The sequence below is a fragment of the Myxocyprinus asiaticus genome, chromosome 12 (assembly GCF_019703515.2).
Source record: "Myxocyprinus asiaticus isolate MX2 ecotype Aquarium Trade chromosome 12, UBuf_Myxa_2, whole genome shotgun sequence".
NCBI classification, from domain to species: Eukaryota; Metazoa; Chordata; class Actinopteri; order Cypriniformes; family Catostomidae; genus Myxocyprinus; species Myxocyprinus asiaticus.
Window position 1 is genome coordinate 30,890,707 of NC_059355.1, and position 23,278 is coordinate 30,913,984.

Sequence of the window (23,278 nt, forward strand, 5' to 3'; positions counted from 1 at the left end):
CAGGGTGAAGATTAAATGCTAGCTGTGATGTATCTGTGCTGTCTGCGGTCAGTTTATAAGGATTTTGATAAGCACTGTTACTATGGAGATGATACAATAGCTGTTGTGCATACATGAAGAAAAGCGATGGGATTCCCTCAGATTTGCGTTTTTTGCTGAAAATTTGCATAATTATAAAAAATGTCAAGCTATCACAAATAATACAGAGATTGGTTGAGTTTGCAAGATCGCAAAATCAGTCGTGTCTAGAAGGGATCCCTCTTTCGTCAAATTCTCGCACATGTGCAGTCTGTTATGTATAGTCTTAAGTATGTGTAACTGCGTTCTTAAGTTAACTGTATATGTCATTCTTTTGATAAACAAAGTTAAAGATCAGTTTAAGATGGCTAGCTAAATAATGGCATGCTAATGATACACGGCGTTTGAAGTCGCACAGCAACGATGAACACTAGTAAAAGATTATTTTAAGTGGTCTGCTTTGATAAAAAGTCATTCTTGAATATTTAATTTGCTCATTGCATAATAGGTTAAAGGTTCTAATCTGTCCATATGAAACTATATATTTTAATTAACAAAGATTGCCTCTGCACCTCAATGGATGTATCTATGGGATTTGACTGGAAAAGAGTGCAAACTGTGGAACTTGCAACACGAGGAGCACTCGTCGCCCATTCTCGATTCCTCATTCCTCACTGTGGCACATATGTTGCTATCTTCTTAATACTGTATAATTAACGCTTAAATTGTTTAAAATTGAAAGCAGTTCATGAGCATTCCCTTGTCATTTTGCTAGCCATCTTAAACAGATCTTTAACTTTAAATGTTGCTCTTTTGTTAAAAATAATTAACCGATGAATGTAGTTACACAAGCTTAGACTATACATAATGTACAAAAGAGGGATTCCTTCTAGACACGACTCACAAAATCCTGGAGGGACTGAGATGTGGATTTTGGGAAATCATTCAACAATGGAGCTTGGCTGCCCTCTATTGGACAAGTTAATTGCCACTCAGATTCAGCATCTTCAGTATCTTGGCATAATATTGTCTAAGTTTGGTGCCAGTCACATGAATCCCCTAAGAAGAGTATTCCAAATTCAGGGCCTGCGATTTAAAAAAAAAATGCACATTCAATCCAAAATAGCTGACTTCCTGTGGGGTGGAGCTAATGACGGAAATTTTGAAAGTTGTCCAGCTTGATGAGTACAATATACACTATATTGCCAAAAGTATTCGCTCACCCATCCAAATAATTGAATTCAGGTGTTCCAATCACTGCCATGGCCACAGGTGTATAAAATGAAGCACCTAGCCATGCAGACTGCTTCTACAAACATTTGTGAAAGAATGGGCCACCCTCAGGAGCTCAGTGAATTCCAGCATGGTACTGTGATAGGATGCCACCTGTGCAACAAGTCCAGTCGTGAAATTTCCTCGCTACTAAATATTCCACAGTCAACTGTCAGTGGTATTATAACAAAGTGGAAGCGATTGGGAATGACAGCAACTCAGCCACGAAGTGGTAGGCCACGTAAAATGACAGAGCGGGGTCAGCGGATGCTGAGGCGCATAGTGCACAGAGGTCACCAACTTTCTGCAGAGTCAATCGCTACAGAACTCCAAAGTTCATGTGGCCTTCAGATTAGCTCAAGAACAGTGCGTAGAGAGCTTCATGGAATGGGTTTCCATGGCCGAGCAGCTGCATCCAAGCCATACATCACCAAGTGCAATGCAAAGCATCGGATGCAGTGGTGTAAAGCACGCCGCCACTGGACTCTAGAGCAGTGGAGAAGCGTTCTCTGGAGTGACGAATCACGCTTCTCCATCTGGCAATCTGATGGACGAGTCTGGGTTTGGCAGTTGCCAGGAGAACGGTACTTGTCTGACTGCATTGTGCCAACTGTGAAGTTTGGTGGAGGGGGGATTATGGTGTGGGGTTGTTTTTCAGGAGCTGGGCTTGGCCCCTTAGTTCCAGTGAAAGGAACTCTGAATGCTTCAGCATACCAAGAGATTTTGGACAATTCCATGCTCCCAACTTTGTGGGAACAGTTTGAGGATGGCCCCTTCCTGTTCCAACATGACTGCGCACCAGTGAAGAAAAAGACATGGAAAGACATGGATGAGCGAGTTTGGTGTGGAAGAACTTGACTGGCCTGCACAGAGTCCTGACCTCAACCCGATAAAGCACCTTTGGGATGAATTAGAACGAAGACTGCGAGCCAGGCCTTCTCGTCCAACATCAGTGTCTGACCTCACAAATGCGCTTCTGGAAGAATGGTCAAAAATTCCCATAAACACACTCCTAAACCTTGTGGAAAGCCTTCCCAGAAGAGGTGAAGCTGTTATAGCTGCAAAGGGTGGGCCGACGTCATATTAAACCCTATGGATTAAGAATGGGATGTCACTTAAGTCCATATGCGTCTAAAAGCAGATGAGCGAATACTTTTGGCAATATTGTGTATGTAGCAAGTTTGGTGACCATAGAAGAAACTGACCCCACCACTTTTGTCAAAAGGTGGCACTACAGAGCTCCCCAGCCACGCCCTTGTGGTTTTTTTTTTGTTTTGTTTTTTTTTGTTATTACAATTTTATTGATTCCAAAAATAAAACATACAAACACAACATAAAAAATTGAATCAATTATTAACATTATCACCCCCCCCCACCCCCCAAACATGCAGTACTGTGGTCACCAACAATTAAATCATCAAAATAAAATAAATACAAAAAAATACATTAAAAAACAAGATATACATTCAAACAAAATCAATAAAACACATACCCAACTAAACTACAAATCTCTCTCCACAGCCATTCCCTGAGAACCATCCAAAAAAGCCAAATAACCCCCCCACTTCCCCAGCCTTCTAAGAAAACATCTCCTCAAACGCCGCCACCTTGCCCATCTCCCCGCACCATTCCCTAAATGAGGGTGCCCCAGCCGACTTCTATCTCCTGAGGATGATTTTTTTTTTTTTGGCTAGGACCCAACTTTTTAAATAACTTTCCCCAATGTCCAGAGTCATCCCATCACCCAGGTTACAGAGTCTGGGGCTAAATAAAAGTTCAGTGTTTAACACCTCACTCATAATGTTCTGAACCCTCAACCAAAATTCTTGGATCTTTACACATCCTCAAAATACATGTATTGTGTCCCCGTCTTCTGTTTGGCACTGCCAGCAGGTGGGTGTGTCTTTAAGACCCAACCTATACAATCTAGAGGGGGTCCAGTAGAACCGATGCAAAATCTTAAATTGCATTAGACGGACCCTTGCATCTCTAGATGCAGACTTGATACTTTTTAGGATCCTGGCCCACACTCCCTCCTCCAATACCAAGTTTAAATCCTTCTCCCATAATCTCTTGAGAGAAGACGAAACTCCATCCCCCAGACTCTGAATCAACAGGGAGTAATACACTGATGCTTCATGAGCTTTCCCAAAAGCAGTAATCACCATTTCCAGAGTATCTGCCACTTTAGGGGGGTGTACACTACTCCCAAAAATAGTACAGAGCAAGTGGCGCAGCTGTAAATACCTAAAGAACTGGAATCTAGGAATCTTAAAATGTTGAACCAAATTATCAAAAGATCTCAGTACTCCACTCTCATATAGGTCACCAAGTGTAGTAACCCCCCTCCCAATCCACTCTGACCAACAGTAAGGGGACTTATTAATGTGTAATTTAGGGTTCAATCATATGCTTGAGGCAACACAAAACGAAACCTGAGTGCCCACCACGTCGCACACAAAATTCTGAACCTTCAACCAGAATTTCTGGATCTCGACACACCACCAAAAAACATGGGCCATGTCTCCATCCTCCAATTGGCATCTCCAGCAGGTGGGTGTATCTTTAAGACCAAGCCTATACAGTCTAGAGGGGGTCCAATAAAATCTATGCAAGATTTTTAATTGTATAAGACACACCCTTGCATCACTAGATGCAGACTTAACATTTTTAAGAATCTTAGCCCACACTCCTTCCTCCAATGCCAAGTTAAAATCTTTCTCCCATACTCTCTTGAGAGAAGTTAAGGCTCCGTCCCCCATACTCTGAATTAACAGGGAGTAGTACAATGATGCCTCATGACCTTTACCAAAAGCCGCAATCACCTCTCCCAAAGCATCTGCCTCCTTAGGGGGATGTGTGCTACTCCCAAAAATAGTACAAAGCAGGTGGCGCAGTTGTAAATACCTATAAAACTGAGGTCTGGGGATCCCAAAATGTTGGACCAAGTTTTCAAACAATCTCAACACACCACTTTCAAATAGGTCACCGAGTGTAGCAACCCCCCTCACAATCCACTCCGGCCAGCAGAAAGGAGACTTGCCAATACACAATCATGGGTTCTGCCATGTGCTCGAGGCAACATTTATATAAGTGTCCAGTTTAAACAATCTGGACACTTTAGTCCATACCGAGTGTAAATGCGAAATAACGGGGTGTAACTTAACTTTTCCGATTAGTTTGATAGAGATGCTTTGTAATGGCGAAATAGGGGCAAGAACTGCCTGTTAAATAACAAACCAGGGAGGGGCTCTCTCAGGTGGAAGTGACCAATGAACAAAATGTCTGAGACTGAATGTTTAGTAATAAAACAAAATCTTGGGTAGGCCTAGCCCTCCTTTGTCTATCGGCCTATGTAACTTATTAAAATGCAATCTGGGACGTTTACCATTCCAAATGAAGGACTTTGCTTTGCTCTCAAATTCCTTGAAATAAGAGAGGAGGACATCTACAGGGAGAGATTGTAGCAGGTAGTTACATTTTGGAATACAATTCATTTTAATAACATTAACCTTCCCAATCATGCATAAATGTAATGAAGCCCACCTGCTCACATCGCTCGAAAACCTTTTAATTAAAGGGTCAAAATTAACACTAACTAAATCAGACAAATTTGCTGGGAATAAAATCCCCAAATACTTAATGCCGTGTTTGAGCCACTGGAAGGCGCCCGGCTGAAAAGCCGTTACTGGACAGTACGCTGTCAGAGACAAAGCTTCGGATTTAGCACAATTGACTTTGTATCCTGAGAACTTGGAAAAGGAATTAATAATTCTGTGGAGGCAAGGCATAGATCTAGTAGGTTCAGAGACAAATAATAAAATATCATCTGCGTAAAGCAGAAGCTTATGCGGCACACCTCCTGCCACCACCCCTGGAAAATCATCCTCCTTTCTTATCGTGGCTGCTAATGGTTCTAGGGCAAGACAGAACAATAATGGGGAAAGAGGGCAGCCCTGCCGAGTGCCCCTATTCAGAGTAAAATATTCTGAAATTAATCCATTTGTTTGTACCGCTGCTACAGGGTGTCTATAAAGTAACTTAATCCAACCAATAAATGTACTCCCGAACCCATACATTTCCAAAATCTTAAAAAGATAATCCCATTCTACCATATCAAACGCCTTTTCGGCATCAAGTGAGATGGCAGCGATCGGAGATTGATCATTCGCTACTGACCACATGATATTGATGAGACGCCTGATATAATCAGAGGAGCTGTGGCCTCGAATAAATCCCACCTGATCTATATGTATAAGTGATGTCATAACTTAATCGAGTAGTCAAAATATTTGACAATATTTTTACATCTAGTTGGATCAGGGAAATTAGACGTTAACTTTTACACTCGCTTGGATCTTTGTCCTTTTTAAGAATCAGACTGATCTGGGCTTGTGTCATGGTTGGAGGAAGCTTTCCATTCTTTAATGAATCAGTATAAACTTCTAACAAAAGTGGAGCCAGTTCTGTAGCATAGGATCTAAAAAATTCTGCGGCAAAACCATCTGGCCCTGGAGCTTTGCCAGTAGGTAGGGACTTAATTACCTCGTCAAGCTCCTTCAAGGTTATCTCAGAATCAAGAGTGTTTTTTTGCTCAGTCGTCAGTTTAGGAAGATCTAATGGTTCCACAAAGTTTCTAATATCTTCATCAGTAGACGAAGACGTGGAACTATAGAGATCAAGATAGAATTCTTTAAAAGCATTATTAATATCAATGGCTGAAGTAAAAATTTCACCACCAGCAGATTTCACCGAGGGAATGGTAAAAAAAAGACTCTCTCTGCTTTATATGTCTAGCCAAAAGCTTCCCTGCTTTGTCACCCGACTCAAAGTATGACTCTCTTGCCTTGAATAACTAAAACTGCACTTTCCGCGACAAAATAGTATTCTGTATTTCAATTGGGTCAATTCTCTGAGGCCATCAGCTGACATACGGCGCTTCAGCTCTGCCTCGGCACTTTTAATATTTCCTTCCAACTCCATAAGTTCTTGTGCTTTGGATTTTTTGATGAATGAGGCATACTGTATGATCCGACCCCTAAGAACCGCCTTAAGTGCCTCCCAAGCCACGCCCACAGAGGATACTGAGGACCAGTTGGTCTCCATATAAATATTGATTTCAGTCTTTAACATTTGTTGGAAATCAGGATTTTGCAGAAGGGATACATTAAGGCGCCATCTATATGATTTATTTTTATCTATATGTGGCATCACCTCTAAACTCACCAGGGCGTGATCCGAGACTAAAATGTTTCCAATCGAGCAATCAACAACAGATGAAATGAGGGATTTGGATATAAAAAAAAAATCTATTCTAGAATAAATCTTATGGACTGATGAAAAAAATTGATAGTCTCTACCAGATGGGTTCAAAAGTCTCCAAAATATCTGTAAGACCAAGATTTTTACATATCCTGTGAAGCGTCAATGTTGCTCTAGGGGGCTTACACACTTTTGCTTCACTATGATCAAGGACTGAGTCCATCAAAAGATTAAAGTCTCCTCCCAATATTATATCATGAGGGGTGCCAGCGGTTTGCAACATCCCTTCAAGATCTATAAAAAAGCCCCGATCATCAGCGTTAGGTGCGTAAATATTAGCCAAAATCAACCTTTGTCCTTGAATTTCAGCTAAACCAATAATGACTCTTCCTAATTTATAGATAGTCTGTTTGAGACATTTGAATTGTAGATGTTTATTAATCAATATAATGACTTCCTTGCTCTTACTTGAGCCAGCACTAAAAAAACATATCCACCCCATTTCTTCCCAAATTTTTCAGCTTCCTGCGGGGAGAGATGTGTTTCTTGAAGAAACACTATATCATAATTCTTACGTTTAAGAAAAGTAATAACCTTCCTTCTTTTTATGGGGTGCCCCAACCCATTTACATTCCATGTGGAGAGAGATAGTACACTCATATTAACATTTGACATTTTGATATAGTAGAAAAAATAAATTGTGTGTCAAAAACAAAATTATACAGACCACATTCCCCATTAGTGAAACAATCAAACCCCGAACTTCCCCCTGAACAAAACAAACAGAAAAAAGAAAAATGTGCGTATAAACCCCACGCACGAAAGCGCCAACCGGCGACAATCCCTCTAAACCAAAAGATCCATGAACGCACACGAGTCCCCATGACAACCTTGCCATCGGATTGCTCAATTTTGCCTCACAAATTTGTGAGGACCTGAGGACCAGTTGGTCTCCATATAAATATTGATTTCAGTCTTTAACATTTGTTGGAAATCAGGATTTTGCAAAAGGGATACATTAAAGCGCCAACTATATAATTTCTTTTTCTCTGTATGTGGCAACATCTCTAAACTCACTAGGGTGTGATCTGAGACTAAAATGTTTCCAATTGAGCAATCATCAACAGCTGGAATTAGGGATTTAGAAATAATTAAAAAAAATCTATTCTAGAATAAATCTTATGAACTGATGAAAAAAATTTATAATCCCTACCAGAAGGGTTCAAAAGTCACCAGATATCTACAAGACCAAGATTTTTACACATCTTGTGAAGTGTCACTGTTCGTCTAGGGGGCTTACACACTTTTGCTTCACTATGGTCAAGGATCGAGTCCATCAATAAATTAAAGTCTCCTCCCAGTATTATATCATGAGGGGTGCCAACGGTTTGCAACAACCCTTCAAGATCTATAAAAAGCCCTGATCATCAGCGTTAGGTGCGTAAATATTAGCCAAAATCAACCTTTGCCCCTGAATGTCTACTAAAACAATAATGACTCTTCCTATTTTATCTTTAATCTGTTTGAGAAATTTGAATTGCAGATGTTTATTTATCAATATAATGACCCCTCCAGAAAACATGTCCACCCTATATCTTCCCAAATTTTTCAGCTTCCTGTGGGGAAAGATGTGTTTCTTGAAGAAACACTATATCAAATTTTTTACGCTTAAGAAAAGAAATAACCTTCCTATTTTTTATGGGGTGCCCAGACCCATTCACATTCCATGTGGAGAGAGATAACCCATTCACATTAACATTTGACATATTGATATAATAAAAAAAATAAATTGTGTGTCAAAAGCAAGATTATACAGACCACATTTCCCATTAATGCAACAATCAAATCCCGAACTTCCCCCGAACAAAACAAACAGAAAAACGTGCGCATAAAACCCGCGCACGACAGCGGCAACCGGCGTCAATCCCTCCAAACTCAAAGAGTCCATGTACGCATGCGAGAACCCCCGTGACAACTTTGCCGTCGGATTGCTCAAGTTTGGTGCTTCTGTACAGGTTTTGTGAGGCAAAATTACATAACAGAAAATACTCTGTAAAACAAACTCCAGCCAGTAGGCAGAATGAACACAAAGAACATGTAGATTCATTCGCAAAACTGTCTTGAAGGTGTGTTCCTCCACAAAACAAACTCCAGCTGATATAAAGCCGTTCAGTTTCCTCGGACAGACAGTCAATTGTTCAGTGAGCCGGCTGTTATGAGTTCAGCAGATGATGTAATCATTCTAATGTCCCTTAAAAATACTCCACAAAAACAAACTCCTGCCAACAGGAGGTGTAAGCACAAAAAACAATCAGATTCATCCACAGCTGACCTGAAGGAGTATTTTTCCACAAAACAAACTCCAGCCACTAGGCAGAGCCAGCACATAAAGAAACAAAACAAGCATCCCGATTTCTCGGATGATCAAGTGTGTATTGAGCGAGTCAAATTCATTGGAGGCCACCTAAAAAAAATATATCATGACTTACTCAGTCCGACAACTTTATAAAAGACGTCCTTTATGTGAGCATGTAAATATTTTGCAATCATCCATAGTATCAATTCTCAATCTGGCTGGGAACTTCAGTGTAAAAGCGATCTTCCATCAATGCAAAGGTTTCTTGGAGTGTCATGCCACAAACAAACTCCAGCCGCCAGGCGGAGCCAATGCAGAAAGAAACAAAAATTGCGCCCAGCTTCCTCAGACAATCGAGACACTGAACAGCGAGTTAGTCCACTCACATAAGAAACGCCCAATGGTTTACTCACCCATAGTTTGTATGAAGGCCAGTGCCTTTTTGGGGCATAAAAATACTTTGCTGCCATCCTTGGTGTCTATTCTCAGTTTGGCCGGAAACATCAGTGCAAAAGCGATCTTCCGTTGATGTAAGAGTTTCTTACATTCCTTAAACCAATCGCGTTTCTCTCTTGTCGCATTGGCAAAGTCCGGGAACAAGAAAATACTGTGATTCTTCGAGGAAAGCTTTCCTTTGCTCCTCGCCTGGCGCAACACTATATCTTTATCGGATGATCTCAGAAATCTGGCCAGAATCGATCGGGGCATGTCTCCCCCAGCAGATCCGTGAGCCGGGACTCTGTGAGCTCGCTCGATTTCCAGCTTATGGCCTGCCATGTCGAGCAGACTCGGGAAGAGCTCGTCAAGGAATTTCACCATATCTCTGCCCTCTTCATGCTCAGGAATTCCAACAATTCGTATGTTATTCCTCTGGTTCATATTTTTTAAATGTTCCCTTTCCGATGATTCCAGATAATCGATTCATTTTTCAACTTCTGTCACTCTTGTGACCAATTCAGAGAATTTTGTTTCCATCGCCATAATCGATCGACGTATTACAGAGATCCTCCAAGTCAGCAACAACCTTCGTCAGCATCACCGAGATGTTGGACATTGATGCTGGATTTCATCTCCCGACGTGCCTTCCAAATCGAGTTCCCGGCTCGCAGTCCCATCAGAGGCCTCAGCTTGAACACGTAAGTGTCTTTTAATGTTTCCAGAGTCTGAGGATTTTGACTTCTTTGCCATGTTTACCTCAACAAATAAATATGTAATTGGATGTATCAAATCTCACCTGTTATAACATGAAAATAATAAAAAAAACCAGCAACGTGCGCAGAGCTAACCGCTCACACGTCTGCTCCTCACATGACGTCACCGCCATGCCCATGTGTTAACTTTTGCCCAGGCCTAATGGCCGACAACTCTGATGTGTGTGCAAAATATCATGAAAATTCAAGCATGCCAAGTAACTCAAAAACATGTGAATATACAGTACATAAAAAGGAATGATGAAATTTAATGCCATCGCAACAGTATTTAAGGAATCAAATATTCCTTTACAATTTTACATCAGCAGTGTCTTGATGTTATTCTAAATAATTTTGAAGCAATTCATGTAAACACAAGAGGGATATTTCAAAGTTTGTTAAAAGTGCCTTACTTCCTGCTGCCGGTTGGTGGCGCTATGACCGTGACCCATAATAGCCACATAAATGTGATCAGCCCTCATTACCAAACATACAGAAGAATTTTCATAAAAATCACACATTGCACACAGAAGATATAAGGCACTTCCTGTATTAAATATATTGCTTCGCCATGGCGACATCATTCAAAATATCAAAAATCTGTTCACAATTTAGCATCTACAATGTCTTTTGTGCCAGTCACATGAATCCCCTAGTTCAGTGGTTCTCAGTGTTTGATTAGGGAGATATCCAAAATGTGCAGTGTTTGGAGGCCTCCAGGAACAGGGTTGGGAACCACTGCACTATGAGGAGTATATAAAAGTTCAGAGCCTGCTATTTTCAGAAAATCCAAAATGGCCGACTTCCTTTTGGTCGGAGCTAATGACTACGAGTATGAAAGTTGTTCGGCTTGATGAGATCTATATGTGTACCAATTTTGGTGATGGTAGATGAAAATGGGGGTGCTACAGAGCCCCCCTTTCATGCCCATTTTCAAGGGGGCGCTACAGAGCCCCCCCTGCACGCCCCCCCTGCAACTTTGCCCAGCCGTAATGGCTGATGACTCTGATGTCTGTGCAAAATTTCAAGAGTTTTCATGCATGTTAAGTACCCCAAAAGTACTGAAAACCTTGAAAATAATAATAATAATAATAATAATAATATTAATAATAATAACAATCCTTAGAAGAACAATAGGGCATCCGCACTTTCAGTGCTGTGCCCTAATAATAATAATCCTTAGAAGAACAATAAGGTCTCCACATTTTCAGTGATTGGGCCCTAAATATGTAGCAGATTATTTTTTTAGTATCTTATCCAACACTAATATAGCCACCTGTCCAGGATTTTCCATTATCGTCCCAATTTCTGGCCATCCATCCTGTTAAAATGCAAAATGTCCTGGAATTTGAATATTTTCAAGCGATGTGAGAAAGGTACCTTTGTACAATGGGCATATTTTCATGACGTGTTCATACATATGCACCCTTGTTTATAAGCACACTATACAATGAGGGGAATCAAATGCATTCAAAAGAAAGTCTGAATCATTTTAGTGAACCGGTTTGTTCGGATGATTGAGATGTCCATAAAAAACATGTAAAAAAAAACAAAAAACAAATAATAATAATAATAGAGAAAAAAAGTATTATTTTTTAAGATACACACATTTCAAGTACATAACAAATTTTAATTGAATTGTGTGATCATTGACGAAATGGTATTAGTAAAACCTAAAATATCGAACATATTTTTTTTAACTTAATTTTCTTAAAGATTAATTAATTCAATTAGAATTTTATGTACATTTATTTTGTTTCCTTTATTTTTTTTCCTTTATACATAAATTTTTTTATACATACATTTATACATAAATTGTATTATTTTAATTTAGTTAAAAATTACACAACTAATTTTGATGGAATTTTTTAATGAAGTTTAAATCTGTATCTTGAAAATAGGGTAATTGTTTTTTTTTTTTGAGTATATTTATATTATTGTTTGATTTAATTATTTGCTATAGGCTATATGCGATAATCTCCGAACAAGGAGTAAACAATCATGAATAATATGTTTTATGTCTTGTAGGATGGTCAGCAATATGTTTTTCGGTCACTGATTAGGTTTCCAGGAATTTTCCAGGGCCAAGTTGGCAACCCTACCCAACACCAGGGGCATACCACTAGGGGCAGTGGTAGCTCAGCGGTTAGGGCTCCGGGTTACTGATCAGAAGGTCAGGGGTTCAAGCCCCAGCACCGCCAAGATGCCACTGTTGGGCCCTTGAGCAAGGCCCTTGACCTTATCTGCTCCAGGGGCACTGTATCATGGCTGACCCTGCACTCTGACCCCAGCCTAGCTGGGATATATGAAAAAGAAGAATTTCACTGTATATGCATAATGTGACAAATAAAGAAAATTATAATTAGCAGTCAGCCAGCATAGCTGTCAATGGGTGGCTCACATAGACCCAATACTTACAGTGCAGTATTTATGTTACAATATATACTAATATACAAGTATAAGTATTATATTAATATACAAGTATTATATACTTGTAGAATTTGTAGTATTTTAAAGATTTAAGTATTGCAAATTAAATGCAAAATTTAGCAAAATTAGCTACGTTTTGACTACTTTCACCAAAATTCGTTCAGATCCATTTAATGATTCGTTCAGTGACGGTGCCATCACTTTTTCTGGTGATGGCACTGTGTGATGTCTTGTGTGAAATGAGTTCACTGAATCAACGATCAAAAGAACATTTTAATCCATAAAACTTTGTAATGTCTACAGACTTTAGGAGAGGTTTTATGCATTATAACAGGGGTCGGGAACCTTTTTTCACTAAGGAGCCAATTTTGTAATTTTTGGTTGATGCATTTTTTCGAAAGAGCCATACCACAAACGAATAATTACTATTTTCAAAAACAACGTTTTTCAATAAAATAAAATTTTTATATTGCCCATAGACTACTCAAAAACAAACAAATATGCAAAATTTAATAGGTAACATGTTGCAGTATGGAATTGAATACACGTGTTTGTGCAGGTCTCCATAAAATTACTTCATTTTACAATTGTTCATGAAAAATTTTACTTCCCTTTTGGGCTGGGCGATATGTACAAATATTTTAATGATAATCGCATTTAAAATATCCCGATATCCGATTATATGGTCAACCCCCAAGGCCAGTGAATATATTTGCTTTATTGATTTTGCTTTAAAAATGTAATTAATTTATTGAAACACGAAAAAATTAAACAAAAGACATTTCTAAATTCAAATTGCACTTTAAATAAAACGAAAAAAAGCAATTAAAATAACGAAGTGATATAAACAATTGTATATATAACCATCTCCCCAAATCCAAACATTTACCATCTCCAACGGCCCCATTTGCCATCACTCAAGTATCACAACAGGTGAAAAATTACTTATAGCCTACAAATTAAGAACTAAAGACAATTATAAATGTAAAGATAATTATAATCATCATCATCATAATAAATAAGCCTAATAAATTCCCTTGCGTTCCCAAAAAACGCTGCCAAATGTGTGTTCTTATCGAATGTATTGCGTTTTGGAAAAACAGTTAATGCTGCCTAAAGAAAAGAAAATAGAACTAAATTTTAGGTTCAAGGTGAACGTGTCTTGTATTACTTTATGATTTAATCACTTTCGTATTTGGTTCTATAATACAAAGATACCTGTATATATTACTGAACCTGCAGAGTTGCGTTCACAATGTGTAAGAGCGAACTGCTCTGTGGAAATAAAGTGAAACTCACAGCACCTCATGAGATGATCGATTTCTTCTAAACTGTTTTCAGTTGAATGAAACAGGAGTGATAACTCTTTACATGCGCTTGTTCCATGAGACAGGGTCCCGTTGCACGCCTCTGAACAAACAGCAAATCAGACACGAGCACTGACTGCTTTTCTTTTGTCTGTTCTTAAAAATATAATAAAGTGTGTTTCTTCAAGCATGTCTTTTTGACTAACAGCATTTGTTGTCATGTGTCACTCCGAGACATCTTACAGGTCACCCGCCTGTTGCGAGTAGATGGGCAAAATTACTCGTGCATGAAATACATTTGGAGGAGGAGTTTGAACTGGATTGAGCCTCGTAGCATTTTGCGGGTGGCGGGTGCTATATCACACCCTAGGTGCACATAAAAAATAACGAACGTTCATAAAATTGCTCGTAGAAAATGCTCTTAACAGCTCAGATCAATAGTTATTGGGAAACGAGGCCCAGAACTCTATGCATGTGCTGTCTAGGAGAAGCGCTTTCATTGCACTCGTGAGTAGCAGAGCTCACTGCGCACAAATATCAAATCAGACGCGCATCGGTGGCTTTTCTTTCCTCTGTTCTTCAAAATATAATCACGTTTCGTCAAATGTGCGTCTTTGTGTCCAATTTCTTGTAATATATCACTCCGAGAAGTCTTACAGGTCGCCCTCCACAGTGGCTGGTACATCAGCAAAATACTCCGCATGAAAAATCTGCATTTGGCGGGTGTTCATTTCAAACCCTGTTCACCAGGTGTAGGATGTATGACAAATTCAGAAGGAAATCAAAACAGTGTCATTGACTTCAAGCTTTGCAATCACACCCACACTTTCTGTTGGAAAATTATCTCTAGAAAGTTTTAAACGATCATCTGTTGGTGAATGGTGAGACACCCAGCGACCCACTTGATTTTTAACAAAGAGCCACTTGTGGCTCGCGAGCCATAGGTTCCCGACCCCTGCATTATAAGAACAAAGCTATAATAACTAAATCTATCATTTCCCTACAGTTTGTGAGCTGCCTAGCATGACTTTTATTATTATTGTGAGTTTCAATAACGTCCTTACATTTTCATGTATAAAAAGAGCATGTCTACATATCTATTGACTATAGTAAAATGCATAACTGTTCTAAGAACACAGCAGATCTATCTTTATTTCTTACAGTTTGTCGAATGCACACCAACATAGAGTTAAACAACAGGAGCTGATATTAAAAATATCTTTACATATTTAACACAAATATAGTAATCTGCTTAAATTGGTAAAAGGAACCGACCTCACAAACATCATGTCAAAAGCATAACTTAATGAAGACTCAGGTGCTGATACGAACTCCACTTACAACGTTTCTGCAGTGCATCTCACATAATGCTGCCAATCAAGAACGATATACCAATTAATAATTTTCATTTGTGTGTTCCTTATCTCTAGATTATTAATTTAGATCAATATCAATATCAATGGTGATACAAAACATGGATAAATGAGCATTGTTGAAAGCAACTTTGTAGAAATTAATGGCCTATGAATGGAAATGAAATGTCTGACCAATGGCCTATTACGTAAGGATTATTTCGGCTCATGAAACTCACTTGTGATTGGCTGGATGGTTGCTCAATCAGCCCAAAGTAACAAAACGCAAAGAATACTATATACAAATCACCTATTTGGACTCGGTCCCCCAGGTCCCTCCTGGCTGCTACACCCTTGCCCAGCACTGATCATGATACATGGAACCGTGCCCAAAAAATATGTTCAATTTTGAATATTACACAGGGATCAAATAGAAATAATTTGGATGATGCCTCATGTATGATACATGGCTTTTGATCTGCTTTCACACTCACTGCTGCTGTTCATACTGAAAGTCTTCATGTAAAATGTTCGACTGAATGGTTCCAGGCCAGTGCTGAGATAAACCTGATAGACAGTGGACTCCTCCCCATACAGGACACACTGATTCACAGAGTCGTTGACTTTGGAACACAACTTCCAACTGCTCCATGAACTTCTGAAAAACCAAACAAGGACTGTAGGAACTGAATTAAACTGCTTGCCTAGCATTTCTGTAACATTGATAGATGTAATAAAGGACAATAGTAATAATAATAATAATAAAACACATGATACCTGTTTGTTTGCCTGTAATGTAGGTTATATCTGCCACCATCCAATAATTTTTCACTCCATTTGCATAATACTTCATACAGATCAGGAGTGTGGCAACGCAAGTCTATTTCATCTGAAAATTGGGCAGAGACTAGAAGGTGAGTGTGCCTATTATTGTCCTTTTGTCCAGCTTCTATGAGTATAATTGTTAAGGTTTGACGAACAGGTAGCATTGACTACTTTTATTATACTTTTGGGTCTTTTCTAAGCTTTAAAGTGAGTCATTATTGACTGACACTGCATTGAAGAAACGGACTGGAATGTTCATTAAAACATCTCCTTTTGTGTTCCGCATAAGGAGGAACTATTTCTTTCAGCTCTTACCTGCAGATTGTGGCACCATAGCTGTTACAGGACTTGACCACTCACTCCAAAGCCTGTTTGAAGCACTGCCAGGTCTGGCTCTCATCTGCAGTGTGCAATTCTCTCCTGCAGCCAGAGAGGTGAGCTTATGGGTAGGTCCTGTCACCTGCAAAATGTTGTGAGAGAGCATTGCATTTAGTAAATGAGCTGTTTATATATATATATATATATATATATATTCTACTCATACTGAACAGTATAGTATTTAAAGGTATGCATCAAACTCACCAGTTTAACTGTGCTTTTTTTGTGTTTGGAGTTGTAACAAATTTCATACTGTGTGTTGCGCACATTAGCCCATACAACTAACATTTGTCCCACTTCGCCAGTCGGATGAAGGGATATATTTGATGGAGGATACAGTAGATCTTGGAGGAAGATATGAGTAGCAAGGTTTCATTTTAATTCATTTTTTATAAAAGCTGAAATAGTAAATTGTTGCTGTTCATAAATGCTTATCATACTATAAACAAACACTTACGCTGGTCCTCCACACTGACATTCCGGCTGTAGATGGTGGTGTTAGTGTCCATGTCTACCACCCTGAGCTCTGTCTCAATGAACAGAAATACATCACTGGATGGGAAGGCACAAATATGTAAGACCTTCTTCTCCTCCTCCTCAAAAGTCTGTTGTGTCACATTACACCTGTTTTCTTCTTCTGAGCTGTTTGATACAAAAGTGTTTGTTTCAAGGAAGGCTGTAACCACCACAGACATCAAGGGGGACATGTCCTCCTTCCAATTTTTCGATTTGAGGGGTTGTTCATTACATTTTAGGAAAAGGCACCACTAATACAACCAGAAAGTGTTAAAATTCTTGATTTTAAACAGTATATCTATTGATTTATATTAAAAACAAACTAAACATTGTTTTGTTAAAGTATGCTTGCGATAGCTTTCTTTTAAATAAATGCCACTTGTTTTATACATTTTGTTATGGAATGCAATAGCATTTCTATGTTTATATGTTTAAGTGTGGCTTAAGTGTCAGAATACTTTTGGGGGGTTACTGTATGGGATGTGTTACTTTAAATAACATGATTAAATTTACAGCTGAACAGTAAGCTTGTGTCCCAGTGCTACAATTTCAGGTTCATTTTTAGTAGTCTGGCATTGATTGTGTTAGATATAACTTGCAAGCTGTCTATCACAAGCAAACTTTACTCAAAGTAGTGCAAACAGTAAAAATACTGCAAAACTGACACACATATTTCTTTTAATTGTCATTCTCCAATTTCAATACTTCCTTTAGCCTTCTCTCATAAATGCCTCAAAAAGTGGATATTTTCAAAAATTATTTCTCAAAGTGGAAATTATGTCAATAAATATGAAATAATAGTGTCCAGCACTATATCAAACTCAAACAAGGCCCTGAATATTGTTTCACAATTTGTCATTTCATGAACTACCTTTTAAAGCCTTGTTTGAGAACATTATCTGAAAGGGCTGAGACCATTATGTGACTTGCAAACGACACTCAAAAAAAATATTTTAGCCCATTTTTAAGATTAACGCATTTCAATTTCATAACAACATTCCATCAAATTGAATTATATAATGTTTAACAAAATAAAATTACTATTTAGTATTTTAATTAATTTGATTAAAGATTATTCAATTTAATTTGATATAATTTTGTTATGAAATTAAAATTCATAAATCTTATAAATCTAAGCAAAAAAAAAAAAAAAAAAAAAAAAAATGTTATCCAACACCTACAGAGTATCACCCATATGAAAAAACCCTTAAACTTAATAGCTGGTTGTGCCAGCTTTAGCAGCAACAGCTGCAACCAAATGCTTCCAATAACTGGAGATCAGTCTTTCGTAATGCTGTGGTGGAATTTTGGCCCACTCTTCTTTGCAGAACTGCTTTAGTTCAGCCACATTGGAGGGTTTGAGCATGAACTGCCTGTTTAAGGTGCCACCACATCATCTCAGTCGGGTTCAAGTCAGTACTTTGACTAAGCCATTCCAAAACTTTCATTTAGCTTCTTTTGAACCATTCAGAGGTGGACTTACTCCAATACTTTGGATCATTGTCTCGCTTGAGCTTCAACTCACAGACTGATGACCAGACACTCTCCTTTAGGATTTTCTGGTAGAGAGCAGAATTCATGTTTCCTCTCAATTATTGCAAATTGCCCTGGCCCTGAAGCAGCCAAGCATTCCCACACCATCACACTACCACCACCATGCTTGACCGTAGGCATGATGTTCTTTTTGTGGAATTTTGTGTGCAATATCTTGGAATAAACTTTTAAGCACACAACACGAGTGTCTTTCTAGTGTGCCATCTTTATTGTGTCACTAACAGACACATATACAGTATAATGATATAGGCATACTGAATAGTCTGGGGAAGGTTAACAGAAATGTTGGAGCGCCACCTAGTGGTTGATTTATTATACCACAATTAAATCTCTCATTACCACACTGTGTTTAATTACGCCAGATGTAATGGGACCCCTGTCTTTCAAACAGTTCCACCTTCGACTCATCAGTCCATAGAACATTCTCCCAAAAGGTTTGAGGATCATCAAGGTGTGTTTTGACAAAATTCAGACGAGACTTAAATGTTCTTCTGGGTTAGCAGTGGTTTTCACCTTGCTTCTCATCCATGGATGGCATTTTTGGCCAGTGTCTTTCTGATATTGGAGTCATAAACTGTGAACTTTATTGATGCGAGAGATGCCTGCAGTTCCTTGGATGTTGTCCTTGGCTTTTCTGTGGCTTCCTGGATGAGTTGTCGCTGTGAATTTTGGACGGTCGGCCACTTCTGGGAAGGTTCACTACTGCCAAGTTTTCTCCATTTGGTGATAATGGCTCTCACTGTGGTTCTTTGGAGTCCCAGAGCCTTTGAAATAGCTTTGTAATAGCCATCCCAGACTGATGTATTTCAATCACCTTTTTCCTCATCATTTCTGGAATTTCTTTTGACCTTGGCACTGTGTGCTACTGGGTAAGACCTTTTAGCCAACTTCATGCTGCTGAAAAAGTTCTATTTAGGTGTTGATTTGATTGAACAGGACTGGCAGTAATCAGGCCTGGGTGTGTCTAGTCCATCTGAACCCCATTAGGAATGCAGTTTTATAGATTTGGGGATTTAGTAACTAAGGGGGAAAATACTTTTTCACACAGGCCCATTTGGTATTGAATGATTCTTTTGCTTCAATAAATAACATTATCATTTAACAACTGTATTTTGTGTTTACTCAGACTGCCTTTGTTTTTATGTTAGATTTTGTTTGAATTTTTGAAACAATTTAGTATGAGATATACAAAAAAAAAAATAAACAGAAGAAATCAGGATGGGGGCAAATACTTTTTGAATATATTTTTGAGTGAAGCAATAATTAGACACATACCATGTTTGCTATGCTAAACATCTTCAATATAGAACTTGACGCTGATGCAGGTTTCTTACCCAGATTAAATGAAATACATTTCTACCATATTCCCCAATGTGAGTGCTTTATGCATTTTTGTTTTGTTTTGTTTGTTTTTTTTGCTTCCAGTGTAAAGCCTCTTGCAGTGCCTTATTGTCAGCAGATTGTAAGCAAACAGACACCTCGGTAATCTCTTTGCAGTAATAAATTAACACATCACACTATATATAGAAGAGGAAAGCGATACAGAGCACTCTTACTCATGAAATCTGTAGATAAAATAATATGACTTTGCCACAGGTGCTTCCCAAAAGCAAGTGAAGGTTTCTAGATTCCTGGTGAAACATTTGGGGTTCTCATCTGTAGCCAAGAGAGCAAGATCTAAAGAAGGGGAAAAAAACCTTACATGGAGCTACAAAACAAAAATAGATCTGATAGTAAATTTTAGAATCATCTGTTGTTCACACACATAGTATTGACTTTTAGTAATTTATCATATGCTATTATCCAAATGAGGATCATAACAAGCAATCTGCCTTACACAAGTCAATATCTGCAATATGCACTGCCAAACTGAGGTATTACACTTAAACTCAATTTAAGTAAAAATGCTTTGATGGATGCATTCCCCCTAAAGTGCTTCATGACATGGGAGGCACAGTTTGTGAGTATTAATGAAATAAGAAAATAAGAACAAGTTGGTTAACCATCAGAACTGCACTGTAAAAACTGGTTACCAAAAAAAGAGCAATTATCTTGATCTAACCCTTAAATTAGTTTTGCTGGCGAAACCTAATGTATTCAGATGTATTCAGAGATGTGAAATAATATATATATATATATTGTTTTATTTGAATCAAACACGCTTAGATGCTACCACATGAAGCACATTTAGGCTAACATTTTTTTCAATGTACTTTCCAACTCCAAGTGATATGATTTTAACTAATTAAATAAAATCGGATAAACCCACTCTTGTGCCTTACCTTGCTTTGATAGGTGAGGCACTGAATGCACCTGGCTGATCAGATAGAAAAGAAATATCCACCAGGTAAACCTTGGATCCATTATGTGCACTGGTAGTTCATACACAAAATGTTTTCGAAGTGTGTGTAGATATGTTTGTGTAAAGCACTTAATGTTTTTGGAGAGGGCGGGATGTTGGTAGGTGGTCATCTGAGGCCCAGCGCAATAGGAAGTGGTTGCGCTGGGGATTGATGCAGGCACCCAGACTGACAAAAGTGCCTCTTTCTTACATGCAGACACTCAAGCACAGTCCTCGATTGTGTCCACAGTACAAACATATGATGAACATCTGAACTCCATAACAAAGATTTTTACTTCAAAAGCTTCAAAATGTTACAATACTGAATTCTTTTACTGCACTTCAGTTAACCCATTTGTATTACTTGTTAATACAAATTTTCCACTAAATAATATGGCAAGCCACTGTATATATATATGAAATGAAATCTTTATATAGAGCAGTTGAAGAGATATCAAGCCTCTGACAAAATATAATCGAGTTTCTTTTTCTGTGGGATTATATCTTTCAATACATGAGCAAATAAGGATGCTAATTAAAGAGGAGAATTAAGGGATTTATCACACTTTGGCTTTATGCATGCATTATCTCATATCTTTATTGGCCACCAAAAATAAGAAGATAAATGATGAGTATTTTAAAAATGAATGCTCAGGCAACAAATGCTTTAATTATATTTAAGATGTTTAAAGCCAAGACATGACTATGGAGTTGAAAGATGAGAGACGGGGCATCTACAGTAAATAGATTAATTCGAGTCTGTCTGTTTTTCTTAAAGTACAAGTGTGTGAGCTGGAGGAAACTGAGTTGCTATACCCTGACTGACAGCTCCTGGGCTTGTGGCAGAATAGGAGGAAATACCCTTGACAGATCAGCAAGCTGCAGCAGGGAAGGAGCCTGACCTCAACTCCACTATTTGAAGAGAGCAAAAGAAAGAGTGTGTGAGAGAGTGTACTTTCTGTTCCATATCACGTTTACAGTTGGGCTCTCCATTTGCCGATGTGATGAGTCCTGTCACCACATAGATGCTTTATTTATCAATGCAAACACATTCTCTAACGATCTTTAATGGTTATAGCATGTCATACATTACACTACTTTTAGAAATCACATAAAAAAGGAATTTACAATCTTTACTGACTTTCCACTGTCTTATAAACAGAATGGGGTTCATTAACAGAGGTTCGGGAGGAGTATGTTAATTTTAATCTGACAAATCACAGCCCGTGACTAGGAGTATATAAGCCACTGCTTACCTGCCTCCTGTGACAATTCTCCTGACATCCCTCCTCCACCCCATCTACACCTGTTCTCTAGATTCATCATTTATCTAAATAAGTAAACTAAATGGGGGAGGGGGGGGGGGAGGTAATCAGGATAATCGCGTCAAGTCTCGAGCTCCGAGCCCTCCAGTATACAGACAGCAAGTCAAATACGTTTACCTTTTCTATACAAGATTAGATTAACATACAAACTACTGAAACAGAAATGCTATTTACAGAGGTAACACAAGCCCAGTGTCCAAAATTAACTTTTTGCCACTCCTGCAAGTGATAAAATATATCAGCCGTGAGGGTTTCTTACATGAAACTGTATTTAAAAAATTTTTTTTTACATGTGTACATCAGTCACATTTATTTATAAAGCACATTTAAAAACAACAACAGTTGGCCAAAGTGCTGTACAACATCAAAGTTAAAACAAATGACATTAAAGGATAAAACGCAGAGTATAATCACACAATCACAAACAGAGCACAAAAAGTAATACCACTACACCTGCTTATGGCTATATGCTGCAACAAATAAATGAGTCTTAAGAAGTGATTTAAAACCATCATATGTGGGCACGGACTTAATATACAGTGGGAAATTATTCCAGGCACGGTCACCTTTCAATTTGAGGCGTGACCTGGGAACAGTCAACTGTAACCTGTTGGATGACCGGAGGTGTCTGGGTGTATAAATAAATTTTATTCAATTATGACAAAAAGTTCAGTTCATTGTGTCACTCACAGCATCATATGCGAGATGAGCCAGTCTCCGTCTCTCATCGTGAATATTGCAAAAGATAATTTTATTAGTATTTTTATCTTATTTTTCCAGTGAAAAATATCTCAAAATCCTTAAAACAATATAAATTAACTTGAGAAGCAAAATTACATAAGATATAAAATTTTGTTTTCTGAGAAATCTATAAAAATTTTGTGAGGTTTATGCCAGTGGGGTAAGAAGAATTAATTTAATTCAAAGATAATAATTTTTTTAACCAACTGGAATATATATATATATATATATATATATATATATATATATATATATATATATATATATATATATATTTTAAGCATAAACCATAAATTGTTAGTTAGACTAGTGTTAGATTTGTTCGATTTCTCTGAAATTAAGTTTTAGTATCTTATGTCATTTTGCTTCTTAAGTAAATGTTGTTTTAGGGATGTTGAGATATTTTTAAGA

General features: G+C 38.1%; 1 protein-coding gene across 2 annotated transcripts in view; it reads right to left on the reverse strand.

Moving 5' to 3' along the window:
* LOC127449453 (thrombopoietin receptor-like) overlaps positions 1-20,900 on the reverse strand; it is a 34,908-nt gene extending 14,008 nt beyond the window's left edge. The window contains exons 1-7 of one of the 2 annotated variants that reach the window (XM_051712873.1): positions 20,743-20,900; positions 20,017-20,137; positions 16,848-17,032; positions 16,595-16,734; positions 16,328-16,472; positions 15,965-16,076; positions 15,682-15,845 (exon numbers count right to left, since the gene is read on the reverse strand). In XM_051712873.1, the coding sequence (XP_051568833.1) occupies positions 15,682-15,845; positions 15,965-16,076; positions 16,328-16,472; positions 16,595-16,734; positions 16,848-17,032; positions 20,017-20,137; positions 20,743-20,824 (949 nt within the window). In that variant the 5' untranslated portion in view covers positions 20,825-20,900. The remainder of the gene's footprint in view (positions 1-15,681; positions 15,846-15,964; positions 16,077-16,327; positions 16,473-16,594; positions 16,735-16,847; positions 17,033-20,016; positions 20,138-20,742) is intronic. The other variant, XM_051712874.1, reaches the window with a different exon arrangement.
* Between the last annotated feature and the right edge of the window lie 2,378 nt (positions 20,901-23,278).